This window comes from Saccopteryx leptura, chromosome 3, assembly GCF_036850995.1.
Source record: "Saccopteryx leptura isolate mSacLep1 chromosome 3, mSacLep1_pri_phased_curated, whole genome shotgun sequence".
In the NCBI taxonomy this organism is placed as follows: Eukaryota; Metazoa; Chordata; class Mammalia; order Chiroptera; family Emballonuridae; genus Saccopteryx; species Saccopteryx leptura.
Genome location: NC_089505.1, coordinates 212,551,038 through 212,564,300, shown reverse-complemented (window position 1 = coordinate 212,564,300; position 13,263 = coordinate 212,551,038). Strand labels below are relative to the sequence as shown.

The window sequence follows — 13,263 nt, the reverse complement described above, 5'->3', positions numbered from 1 at the left end:
GACCCTTGCATTGTGTGCAAATACTAGTGGTGACTGTAAAGTAAAGCCACTGCTAGTGTATCATTCCGAAAATCCTTAAGCCTTTAAGACACACAAGATTCTTAAAGAAAAACTGCAGCTTATGTGGCACACCAATGCTAGGGCATGGGTTACGTGGCAGTTTTTTTTATTGAATGGGTAAATCTTGTCTTTGGTCCTGCAGTGAAGAAATATCTTCAAGAAAATAAACTTCCAATGAAAGTATTACTAATCCTTCAAAATGCTCCAGCCCACCCACCTGGTCTTGAAGATGACATTCTCAGTGAGTTCAAATTCGTGAAAGTCCTCTACTTCCCACCCAACATGATTTCAATCTTGCAACCTATGGATCAGCAGGTCATTTCCAACTTTAAAAAGCTTTACACAAAGCACTTGTTCCGCTGCTTTGAGGTGACTGAGAATACAATTCTAACCCTTCAAAAGTTTTGGAAAGATCACTACAACATCGTGATATGTTTACGCATTATTGACTTGGCATGGCAAGAGGTTACAAGAAGAACCTTGAACTCATCAGCATGGAAAAAGTTATGGCCTGATGTTGTTGCAGACAGGGACTTTATAGAAATCAAAAACCTTTAATCCAATATACAAATAAGGAAGTCTCTGATACAAAGTCACTTATCTGAAGCATAATGGGATTCCTCATGAGAGTGCACCACCCCACATCATGCAATCAGTCAAGGGTGTGGGGAAAAGCTTAGTCTTAAAACTAAGCCTTAGGCCAGGGGTCCCCAAACTTTTTACACAGGGGGCCAGTTCACTGTCCCTCAGACCGTTGGAGGGCCGGACTATAAAAAAAACTATGAATAAATTCCTATGCACACTGCACATATCTTATTTTAAAGTAAAAAAACAAAACGGGAACAAATACAATATTTAAAATAAAGAACAAGTAAATTTAAATCAACAAACTAACCAATATTTCAATGGGAACTATGCTCCTCTCACTGACCACCAATGAAAGAGGTGCCCCTTCCAGAAGTGCAGCGGGGACTGGATAAATGGCCTAAGGGGGCCGCATGTGGCCCGCGGGCCATAGTTTGGGGACCCCTGCCTTAGGCTATAACAACCCAGCCTGCTTACAGCCTGTCTCCCACACTCAATGCAAACTATAAGTGAGCAAACATATATCATATTTTAAAACTTATTTGACCAACATTCCACCTCTTTTGCTTGAGCAAGGAGTTACTCGGTCGACTGAAGGCCCGCAGTCAAGGCACATATGAGAAAGCAATCAATGAACAACTAAGGTGTCGCAACAAAAAACTGATGATTGATGCTTCTCATCTCTCTCCGTTCCTGTCTGTCTGTCCCTATCTATCCCTTTCTCTGACTCTCTGTCTCTGAAAAAGAAAAAGACAGCAACTCAGAGTAAGACTTCTAATATTTTTTATTGATTTTTATTGATTATTTTTAAAAATTGATTAGAGAGAGAGAGAGGAAGGGAGAGTGTAAGGGAGGAGAGAAATGAGAAGCATCAACTCGTAGTTGCATCACTTTAGTTATTTATTGACTGCTTCTCGTATGTACCTTATTGGGGGGAGTGGGCTCAGTGATCCCTTGCTTGTGCTCAAGCCAGTGACCTTGGAATCATGGCGACAAGCCTGCACTCAGGCCCACCAGCCCACACTCAACCCAGAGACCTCAGGGTTTCAAATCAAGGACCTCAGTGTCCCAGGTCGATGCTCTATCCACTGTGCCCGCCACCAGTCAGGCTCACAACTTCTTATAATGCAAGTGTTGAACAAAATAAGAAATATTCAAAGAGAAAGGAACCCAAATGAAGTATATTTAATGCCTTCTGAGTCAATGTCCAGTTGTATGCTGGTATTTAACTGGTTCTTCAAAAGAAGTGGGAAAGCACTAATTTGTAGAGTTTACCTATTTTTCCTTTAGTAAAAAATATTTTTCTATTTCAAGCTACCAATGCAATGATACTGAAGGTAGAGTTAGGAAGAAATGGGCGTAACTGGTTCTCTTGAGCCAATACTGGCAGGCTCCAGGTCCAGAACACCACTGCTTCAACTGGTGTGAGGTACAATATCTAGTCTAGGCAGCATGAGGTGTTGGAAAAATGTAAACTTTGAGTTCCAATTCTACCACTTACTTCCACAATAATCTGGACAAGCCTCTTTAAGTCCCATTTAGGCAATATCCAGGAACAAATGCAGAAAATGTTTATCTGTTGCCCAATTACCATGTTCATGCTATGTGCTGAGTGTGGTTTATAGACCCTGTTGGCAAAGTAATGACTGAAGAAAAACATGGGCCCTTCTCAAACAGTCACATACACTTCCCATCTCGCTGAGAGAGATTTGTTTTTATGCACATCTCCTCATTAAGGAGTCTGAACTCTATATGTGTAGTGTGCAAACACATGTAATATCAGCTGTGTAAAAGAAGGACAGAGAAAAAGACAATCTGAAGTAGTTGAGAGTCCCATAATAGCTTTCATCTTGAGCTTCTTCTGGTCACAATCTGGGAAAAACATCTTTCTGATCTACCTGTGAGACCCAGCCCCTTTTCTCTAAACTCTCCACTCCTGTGGATGTAATTATTAGATTCATCTATCTGGGTACTACAATTTACTTTAAAATGTAGGAAGCTCAGCCTGACCTGTGGTGGCACAGTGGATAAAGCGTTGACCTGGAATGCTGAGGTCGCTGGTTCGAAACCCCAGGCTTGCCTGGTCAAGGCACATATGGGAGTTGATGCTTCCTGATCCTCCCTTCCTTCTCCTCTCTCTCCCCGCACCCCCTAAAATGAATAAATAAAATCTTTTTAAAAAAATGTAGGAAGCTCACAAAGTCTCTGGAAAGGCCAGAAAGTCAACTAAGCTTAGAGATTAAGTAACCCGGAATATTACTTAAACCACACAGAGGCCCTGGCCAGTTGGCTCAGTGGTAGAGCATCCACCCAGCATGTGGATGTTCTGGGTTCGATTCCCCATCAGGGCACACAGAAGTGACCATCTGCTTCTTCCTCCTCCCCCCTCTTTTTCTATCTCTCTCTTCCCCGTTCTGCAGTTATGGCTTGATTTGCTCGAGCGAGTTGGCCCCAGGCGCTGAGGATGGTTCTGTGGAAAATTATAAAACATTGATAAAAGAAATCAAGGAAGATATAAACCGTGCTCATGGTTAGGAAGAATAAACATCATTAAAATGTCTATATTACCCAAAGCAATCTATAAATTCAATGCAATACCAATTAAAATACCAATGACATACTTCAAAGATATAGATCACATATTCCAAAAATTTATATGTAACCAAAAAAGAACACAAATAGCCTCAGCAATCTTAAAAAAGAAGAATAAAGTGGGAAGTATCACACTTCCTGATATCAAGTTATACTACAAGGCCATTGTACTCAAAACAGCCTGGTACTGGCATAAGAACAGGCATATAGATCAATGGAACAGAACAGAGAACCCAGAAATAAACCCACAGTTCTATGGACAACTGATATTTGACAAAGGAGGTAAGGAAATACAATGGAGTAAAGACAGCCTCTTTAACAAATGGTGTTGGGAAAATTGGACAGCTACTTGCAAAAAAATGAAACTAGATCACCAGCTTACACCACTCACAAAACTAAACTCAAAATGGATAAAAGACTTAAATGTAAGCCTTAAAACTATAGGCATATTAGAAGAAAACATAGGCAGTAAGCTCTCTGACATCTCTCACAGCAATATATTTGCTGATTTATCTCCACGGGGAAGTGAAATAAAAGACAGGATAAACAAATGGGACTATATCAAACTAAAAAGCTTTTGCACAGCTAAAGACAACAAGAACAGAATAAAAAGACAAACTACACAATGGGAGAACATATTTGACAATACGTCTGATAAGGGGTTAATAACCAAAATTTATAAAGAACCTGTAAAACTTAATACCAGGAAGACAAACAATCCAATCAAAAATGGGCAAAAGAAATGAATAGACACTTCTCCAAAGAGGACATACAGATGGCCAATAGGCATATGAAAAAATGCTCAACATCACTAATCATTAGAGAAATGCAAATTAAAACCACAATGAGATATCACCTCACACCAGTCAGAATGGCGCTCATCAACAAAACACAGAATAAGTGCTGGCCAGGATGTGAAGAAAAGGGAACCCTCCTGCACTGCTGGTGGGAATGCAGATTGGTGCAGCCACTGTGGAAAACAGTATGGAGATTTCTCAAAAAATTAAGAATTGAACTGCCTTTCGACCCAGCTATCCCACTGTTAGGAATATACCCCAAGAACACCATAGCACTGTATGAAAAGAAGAAATGCACCCCCATGTTTATGGCAGCATTGTTCACAATAGCAAAGATCTGGAAACAGCCCAAGTGTCCGTCAGTGGACGAGTGGATTAAAAAGCTTTGGTACATATATACTATGGAATACTACTCAGCCATAAGAAATGATGACATCGGATCATTTACAATAACATGGATGGACCTTGATAACATTATACGGAGTGAAATAAGTTAATCAGAAAAAAACTAGGAACTATATGAATCCATACATAGATGGGACATAAAAATGAGACTCAGAGACATGAACAAGAATGTGATGGCAACGGGGATGGAGGGGTGAGGGAAGGGGGATGGGGTGAGGAAGGAGAGAGGGGTTGGGTGAGGGGAGGGGCTCAAAGAAAACCAGATAGAAGGTAACAGAAGACAATTTGACTTTGGGGGAGGGGTATACACCACAATCAAATGTCAAAATAATCTGGAGATGTTTTCTCTCAACATATGTACCCTGATTTATCAATGTCACTGCATTAAATTTAATAAATAAATTTTAAAAAAAGATGCTCAACCTCATTAGTATTACAAAAATGCAAATTGTAAAAAATGATTGTTCATTTTGGCCCTATCACCACCCAGGCCACGCCTCCACCCAGGTAACCACTCAGCAGTTAAGATTTAAACAAATGTCTTTTTTCCCCCTCCATGAACATACTAACACATATTACTATCAATAAAGATACTTTGAATTGATAAAGAAAGAAAATAAGCTCCCTACCTCATACTATACACTAAATTAAATTCCAGAGGAAATAAAGACCTAAATAGCAACAACTCTAAATAAGAAAAAATCATACACACTGTAAATTCATGAGAATTAAATGAAATGGGGTAGTAAACACACAATGTACAGATAAATCAATTCAAAAGCTGAGTGAGAATTAGACAATAGTAGATCACAATGAGTTACATTAAAAGAAATAAGACGTGGCCCTGGCCGGTTGGCTCAGTGGTAGAGCGTCGGCCTGGCGTGCAGGGGTCCTGGGTTCGATTCCCAGCCAGGGCACACAGGAGAAGCGCCCATCTGCTTCTCCACCCCTCCCCCTCTCCTTCCTCTCTGACTCTCTCTTCCCCTCCCGCAGCCGAGGCTCCATTGGAGCAAGGATGGCCCAGGCGCTGGGGATGGCTCCTTGGCCTCTGCCCCAGGCGCTAGAGTGGCTCTGGTCACAACAGAGCTACGCCCCGGAGGGGCAGAGCATCGCCCCCTGGTGGTCAGAGCGTCGCCCCTAGTGGGCGTGCCGGGTGGATCCCGGTTGGGCGCATGCGGGAGTTTTTCTGACTGTCTCTCCCCGTTTCCAGCTTCAGAAAAATACAAAAAAAAAAAAAAAAGGAATAAGACGTGTTTTCCTAGGAAATCATGAAGGAAGCTGGGATTTCAGGAGCTTAATCATAATCTCTTCATAAATAAATTTTTCCATCTGAAAATTGGTAATTTTAGGTAAAATGAATTATCAAAATGATGATGGATTAAAGGGTAAACTTGTGCTGCTCTTATTTTGCTGAATAGGTTCTCCTGATCTCCTGTGTGTGTGTGGGGGGGGGGGGGAGGTGTTCTTTTTGTAGCTTAGTGTACCCACTTCGTCTCCAAAACCATAGGGAGAGGGCTGGAGGCAGCTGATCTATTCACATTTTAAATGAAACTGAAATGAAAGTTCACTTCCTCTTCACGGATACCTCATGTGCCAAGTTCCAATTTCATTTTAAAGTCCAATTTAGCTGAAGTCTCTTTGCTGTCTTTGAAAGCTTTGGAGAGAGCCCATCATCGAGCATGCTTAGAATGGGAGCACCTGCTGGTTCCATTGTGTATGTACTGTCTTTTTCTCCTGTTTGATCTTTAAACCCTTTGTGTTTATAGCATGCTTTGTGTGCTGTTTCAAATCTTTGGTTTCAGGAAGTAAACTAAAAAAATCATGTCACTCAATTTGCCTCTACTTTTCTTAAGTAAAAAGAATTCATTTTTGAAAAGTTAATATGTGCTTGGCTATCTAAGCCTGAGGCTGAAATGTAGATTTCTTTGGAATATAATTTGAACATTTACATGGTTATAATTCTAGTTATTTTGAGTTAAAAAGAAACAAAAGAGAAAGTAGAATCCAATTTGAGTAAGAGATAGGCACTGAATTTCTGTTAATTTGTATTAAATATATGTGTTGTTTTCAAAAGTAGTCAATTGAAATAGGTATTTTGATTGTTAGAGAAAAAAGTAAAAAAAATAAAATGCCCTTGGATGTGAAAATAATACCAGGAGTTGTCTTTTAACTGCCTCTAAATGTTGTGGATGTTTAAATAGGCCAGTTGAGAAGAATTTATGCATTCAAAACTATGAAGATAAATGATTTTTCGAAGGTTTGCCTTCTTAAGGAGGAACATTTCCCTTGATTAGATTTATGATCAAATCCTGGAAAGTACCTGTTTCTTGCAACAACCCCCAACCTTGGATGTAAGTTTGGTTTGCCAGATATTAGGACATTTTTGAAAATCACTTTTTAAAGAGTTACTAAGCACACAAAGTGGTGCCTTAGAAATACCTTTGCAGTTATTTCCTGTGCCGATACAGGGTAGGGCAAAAGTAGGTTTACAGTTGTGAGTATACAAGTTTATTATTGTCTTATTATTTATTATTGTATTATTTTCCATACAATCAACTGTAAACCTACTTTTGCCCCCACCCTATATATCCCTAAAAGTTTCCTGTATAATTCTGATTTGTAATATTCTGTCCCTTTGACAGATTTTGCATTGCTATTTTTGTTGTAAAAGATAGGGTCACAATATATGCAGTTAATGGCTACTCTTCCTATGTGACCTTTCCCTTAACAGAATGAAACGGCTCATTTGGGTGCTCCTGGGCTGCTTCTCCACAATGGCACAGCTGCACAAAGATCCCACATTGGATCAGCACTGGGATCTTTGGAAGAAAACCTATGGCAAACAATACAAGGAAAAGGTAGATGGAATTGGCACCAAGTGATTTGCTTTTACTCCACTACTCTGTGCTTTCTCCCTCTCAAATTATACTCAAACAGGCAGTGTTATGCTCACATTTCTTGCCAGATTCTGTTCTTGGTACTAGAAATACAACAGGAAACAACAAAGTTCCTGTTTTTATGGAGTTTATATCCTTGTAGGGGAGACAGGAAATAAGTCAATAAATAAGCAGTATATAGTATGTCAGATGGTGCTCAGTGCAGTAGAGAAAAATAAAGCAAAGCCTGGAGGGTAGGAAGGGCCCTGGGTGATGGCTGGGAGAGTCTGGGAGTGATGATTCTATAGAATGGTCTGCAAAGGCCTCACATATAAGTTGACATTCGAGCAGAGAATTGATAGAAGCTAGGGAGCAAGCAAAGTAGATGACAGGCCAAGAGGGGAAGAGTGCATGTTTGGGGAATAAAAGGTGCTTATTTCAGTCCCTGGCACATAGAAGTGCTAGTGGATATTGTTTCTTGACTCTCACTTCCCACTTTGTACTTTTTTTTTTATTTCAAAGCATATTTATTGACTGATTTTTAAGACTTGAACCCTAGTGTTCCAAAGTCCTATATTTCTGAGTTTGTAGGCAAACATTATATATTTACTTATTTGATGTGTTATTTTTATATTAAACAAAACATACTTTGAGTAGGACATACACCCTGAGTTTTTTTGTTGTTTCTTTTAAGATTCTATGGCCCTGGCCAGCTGGCTCATTGGTAGAAGTCCTGGGTTGGAAGCGTGTGGAAGTCCTGGGTTGGATTTCCAGTCAAGAGTACACGAGAAGCAACCATGTGCTTCTCTACCCCTCCCTCTCTCCCTTCTCTACCCCTCCTCCCCTGCAGCCATAGCTTAATTGTTTCAAAGGAGTTGGCCCAGGGAGCTGAGGATGGCTCTGTGGACTCTGCCTCAGGTGCTAAAAATAGCTTGGTTGAGCAACCAACAGAGCAATGCCCCAGATGGACAGAGCATCAGCCCCAAAAAGGGGGATTGCTGGGTGGACCCTGGTCAGGGCACATGCAGGAGTCTGTCTCTCTGCCTCCCCTGCTCTCACTTAATTTAAAAAAAAAAGATTTTATTGATTTCAGAGAAAGGAGAGAAAGAAAGATGGGATGGGGGAGGGAGGAGTGAGGGAGGAGCAGGAAGCATCAACTTATATAGTATGTCTGTAAAGTCATAGTGCACTTTTGACAGGTCACAAGAAAGCAACAAAAGACGACAGAAATGTGAAATCTGCACCAAATAAGAGGAAAACTCTCCCAATTTCATACCTATTCAGTGCAGTTCAATGTGGGCTCATGCACAGATTTTTTAGGGCTCCTTAGGTAGCTATCCCATATAGCCTCTACAGACTCGTCATTGACTGATGGCCTACCAGAACGGGGTTTCTCCACCAAACTGCCAGTTTCCTTCAACTGCTTATCCCACCAAGTAATGTTATTCCTATGTGGTGGTGTTTCGTTATAAACGCACCAATATTCACAATGCACTTTGGTCATGGATTCTAATTTAGCGAGCCAAAAAACACACTGAACTTTCCTCTGTACCGTCCACATCTCGACTGGCATCTTCGTGGGCTGCTCCACTGTATACACGGTGTTACGTCATCATCTGCACATGTGCACATGCTGCCACATCATCCTACAGAAACTGGGAGGGTGACCTCAGTATTCCAGGTGGACACTCCATCCACTGTGCCAACACAGGTCAGGTCACTCTGAGTTATTTTCCTGATGGTGAACTTCACCTTCACCCACTCCACTTTAGACCAGGCCTCTAATTTCAAAGTCAGCTTGAGTTAAATGTGCAGGTAGCACCACTATCTGGTGAAGTGAAAGCTATCTCTGTTTTTAATGATTTCACTCCCTAAGAAGGAATAAAAATTACTTTCCATTATTAGTATCTTACCTTAACTTATTTAATTTATCTTCCCTTCTCTAAGTTCATTTCTTTTTTCCTTTCCTGTACTTCATTATATTTATTTTTCTTTATTCCATATTTTCCCCTCTAGTGGCTTAGAAGTATATCTGTATATGTCCACTAACTGGGGTAAAAGTAAAATCTTGCTCCAAAGGAGACAGGGCTGTATCTAGGCTTGCTATACCTGGAGTCAGACTTTGGGCTCTAACATTCAATGAAATGAGGCAGCAAAGAGATGTTGCTGGCCTATCATTAGGCTACTGGAAACCATAGCCCTGGAGGTGAGGATGAAGGCAGTATCTTTAGGAAGCACCATGTGCAATGTGTTCCATGTACACTGTATTCCATGTACACTATATTCTATGTGCACTGTATTCCATGTACACTGTGTTCCGTGTGCACTGTGTTCCGTGTACAGTGTTCCATGTGCACTGTGTTCCGTGTGAACTGTATTCCATGTGCACTGTATTCCATGTGCACTGTATTCTGTGTACACTGTGTACACTGTACTCCGTGTGCACTGTATTCCGTGTGTGCTGGCCCTGTGTGAATAAAGCTCCTGGAGGGCAAGAACATCAACAGTCCAAATAGGGATTCACACTGGATAAAATGAAAAGAACCAAAAATGATTTTAAGATAAAAATATATATAACAAAATAACATCTACACAAACGAACAAGAAATTGTAAAATAAATTAGAAATCCAATTAGAAATCTTGAAAATAAAAAATTTAGTAATTTAAATAAGAAGTCAATAGAGGGATATAAACTTCAGATTGGAAAAAGCTGGATAGAATCAGCAATCTGTAAGACAGTACTGAAGCCCACAAGGCAAAAGAAAAAAAAGAAAAATGGAAAAAAATAGAAAAAGCTATGAAAATGCAGGTAAAAGAGATGAAAGAGAGTTTGAAGCTTCAAAATATATCTAATAGAAATTTCTGAAGAAAAGAATCCAATGGGATGGTAGACAAGCAATATTTGAAGAAGTACTGGTTGAGAATTTTCTAGATATGAAAAAAAAGTCCTGTGTCCTTCAATCAAAAGTGCACAAGAGAGAGCCTGACCAGGCGGTGGTGCAGTGAAATAGAGCATCTGACTAGGATGCAGAAGACCCAGGTTCGAAACCTCGAGGTCGCCAAAATGAGTATAGGCTCATCTGGTTTGAGCAAGGCTCACCAGCTTGAGCCCAAGGTCGCTGGCTTGAGCAAGGGGTCACTCGGTCTGCTGTAGCTCCCCCCCCCAATCAATCAAGCACATATGAGAAAGCAATCAATAAACAGCTAAGGTACTGCTTTAAAGAATTGATGCTTCTCATCTCTCACCCTTCCTGTCTGTCCCTATCTGTCCCTCTCTCTGTCACACACACACACACACACACACACACACACACACACACACACACACGAGGAAATAAAGAAACCCACTCTCAGACACATGTAATGAAGCTGCAAAATGTCACAGAGGAAGGGAATCACAAGTTACCAAAGTTAAAAACAGAAGTACAACAAACATACTGACATCTGCAATAATAAATACAGAAGACAATGGAGAAATATCTTCAAATAATTAAAGAAAAACAGGCAGAAATTTAGAATCAGTTAAACTATTTTTCTAGAGTGAGGGTAAAAAAAAAATACATTTAAAAAAGATCTGTAAAGTTTACCACCTACAAAGGATATACTTCAGCCAACAGCAGTTTGTAATAAAATTTTGGGTGATGGGCACACAACACAATCAACAGTTCAAATGCTATAGAGATGTTTACCTGAAACCTATGTATTCTTATTGACCAATGTCACCCCATTTAATTTAATTTCTAAAAGAATATATTTTTAGCAGATTGAGGAAGTTCATTATATATATCATAAAATAATAATCACCATCATGCAATTAAGAGCAAAAATTAAGATTAATATGCACTTTTACCAGATATATTGAATAAATTCAATTATTTTCATGCTCCCCAACAGATCCACATTTGGTAGAATGCTTAGCAATATGTTTATTGTCATAACTGAATACTTATTTGTGCAGGATTCAGTATAACTACATTCTTTTTCTGTATATTTTAGAATGAGGAAGTAACACGACGTCTCATCTGGGAAAAGAATCTAAAATTTGTGATGCTTCACAACCTGGAGCATTCAATGGGAATGCATTCATACAATTTAGGCATGAACCACCTGGGAGACATGGTAGGTAAACACAAATAATCCATTTATCCCTTGGTAAGCATTACTTCTGTCTCTCTGAAAGCATTTTGAAAGTAAACAACAAAGGTGAATTATCTACATGTGTACAAAGTTAGAATAATATAGAATTTAAAGACAAGAATGTGCATAGATGCCTTTAATCCTACTGTGACCACTTTCTTTAACAAATCTTTTGTATTTTAAACTCACAGACTTTTATTGCTTTTATTTTTTTTTCTTTTAAATTTTATTTTAATTTATTGTTTACATAGATTCAAGTGTCCCATCAAATATATCTCCCTCTCCCCCCACCCCTGTGTTCCCATTGATATCCCCTTTGCCCCCTCTCCCCAATGCCCTCCCCCCTTCCCTCCAGGATTTGCTGTCCTGCTCTCTGTTTCTGTGTTGTGTATACATAATGTCACTAATCCTTGTCCGTCTCTGATCCCATTCTCTCTTCCCCTTTCCCTCTGGTCCCTTTGACCCTGCCTCTGCTTCTATTCCGTTCCTTAGTTCAACTTGTTCATTAGACTCCTCATCTGAGTGGGGTCATATGATGTTTTTCTTTCTCTGCCTGGCTTATTTCACTTAGCATAATAGTCTCCAGGTCCACCCATGTTGTTGCAAAAGGTAAGATTTCCTTTTTTCATGGCCGCGTAGTATTCCATTGTGTATATGTACCACAGCTTTTTAATCCACTCATCCACTGATGGACACTTGGGCTGTTTCCAGATCTTGGCTATTGTAAACAATGCTGCAATAAACATGGGTATGCATGTCTTCTTTTGAATCAGTGATTTGGTATTCTTAGGATATATTCCTAAAAATGGGGTAGCTGGGTCAAACAGCAGATCCATTTTTAATTTTTTGAGGAAACTCCATACTGTTTTCCACAGTGGCTGCACCAGTCTGCATTCCCACCAGCAGTGCAGGAGGGTTCCCTTTTCTCCACACCCTCGCCAGCACTTGTTGTATGTTGTTTTATTAATGAGCGCCATTCTGACAGGTGTGAGGTGGTATCTCATTGGGGTTTAATTTGCATTTCTCTAATGATTAGTGATGTTGAACATTTTTTCATATGCCTATTGGCCATCTATATGTCCTTTTGAAGAAGTGTCTATTCAGTTCTTTTGTCCATTTCTTGATTGGGTGGTTTACCTTCCTGGTGTTCAGTTTTACAAGTTCTTTATAAATTTTGGTTATTAACCCCTTATCAGACGTATTGTCAAATATGTTCTCCCATGTGTAGTTTGTCTTTTTATTTTGTTCATAGTGTCTTTAGCTGTGCAAAAGCTTTTTAGTTTGAAACAGACCCATTTGTTAATCCTGTCCTTTATTTCACTTGCTCTTGGGAGATAAATCAGCAAATATATTGCTGCAAGAGATGTCAGAGGGCCTACTGCCTTATGTTTGCTTCCAACACGGTTATGGTTTCACGACTTACATTTAAGTCTTTTACTTAAATTTTGAGTTTACTTTTGTGAATGATGTAAGGTGGTTGTCTAGTTTCATTTTTTTGCATGTTATCTGTCCAATTTTCCCAACACGATTTGTTAAAGAGACTGTCTTTACCCCATTGTATGCTCTTACCTCTTTGTCAAATATCAGTTGTACATAAAGGTGTGGGTTTATTTCCTTTCTTTTTTTTTTTTTTTTTTTTTTTTTATTCTACAGAGGCAGAGATAGACAGGGACAGACAGGAACGGAGAGAGATGAGAAGCATCAATCATTAGTTTCTTGTTGCGTGTTGCGACTTCTTAGTTGTTCATTGATTGCTTTCTCATATGTGCCTTGACTGTGGGCCTTCAGCAGACCGAGTAACCCCTTGCTG

General features: G+C 39.7%; 1 protein-coding gene across 1 annotated transcript in view; it reads left to right on the top strand.

The window, feature by feature from the left end:
• Window positions 1-5,995: 5,995 nt before the first annotated feature.
• The window catches only part of CTSS (cathepsin S), a 42,851-nt gene continuing 35,583 nt past the window's right edge, over window positions 5,996-13,263 (top strand). Inside the window, exons 1-3 of the mRNA XM_066377385.1 lie at window positions 5,996-6,153; window positions 7,171-7,297; window positions 11,313-11,435. Coding sequence (XP_066233482.1) covers window positions 6,119-6,153; window positions 7,171-7,297; window positions 11,313-11,435 — 285 coding nt within the window. The 5' untranslated portion in view covers window positions 5,996-6,118. The remainder of the gene's footprint in view (window positions 6,154-7,170; window positions 7,298-11,312; window positions 11,436-13,263) is intronic.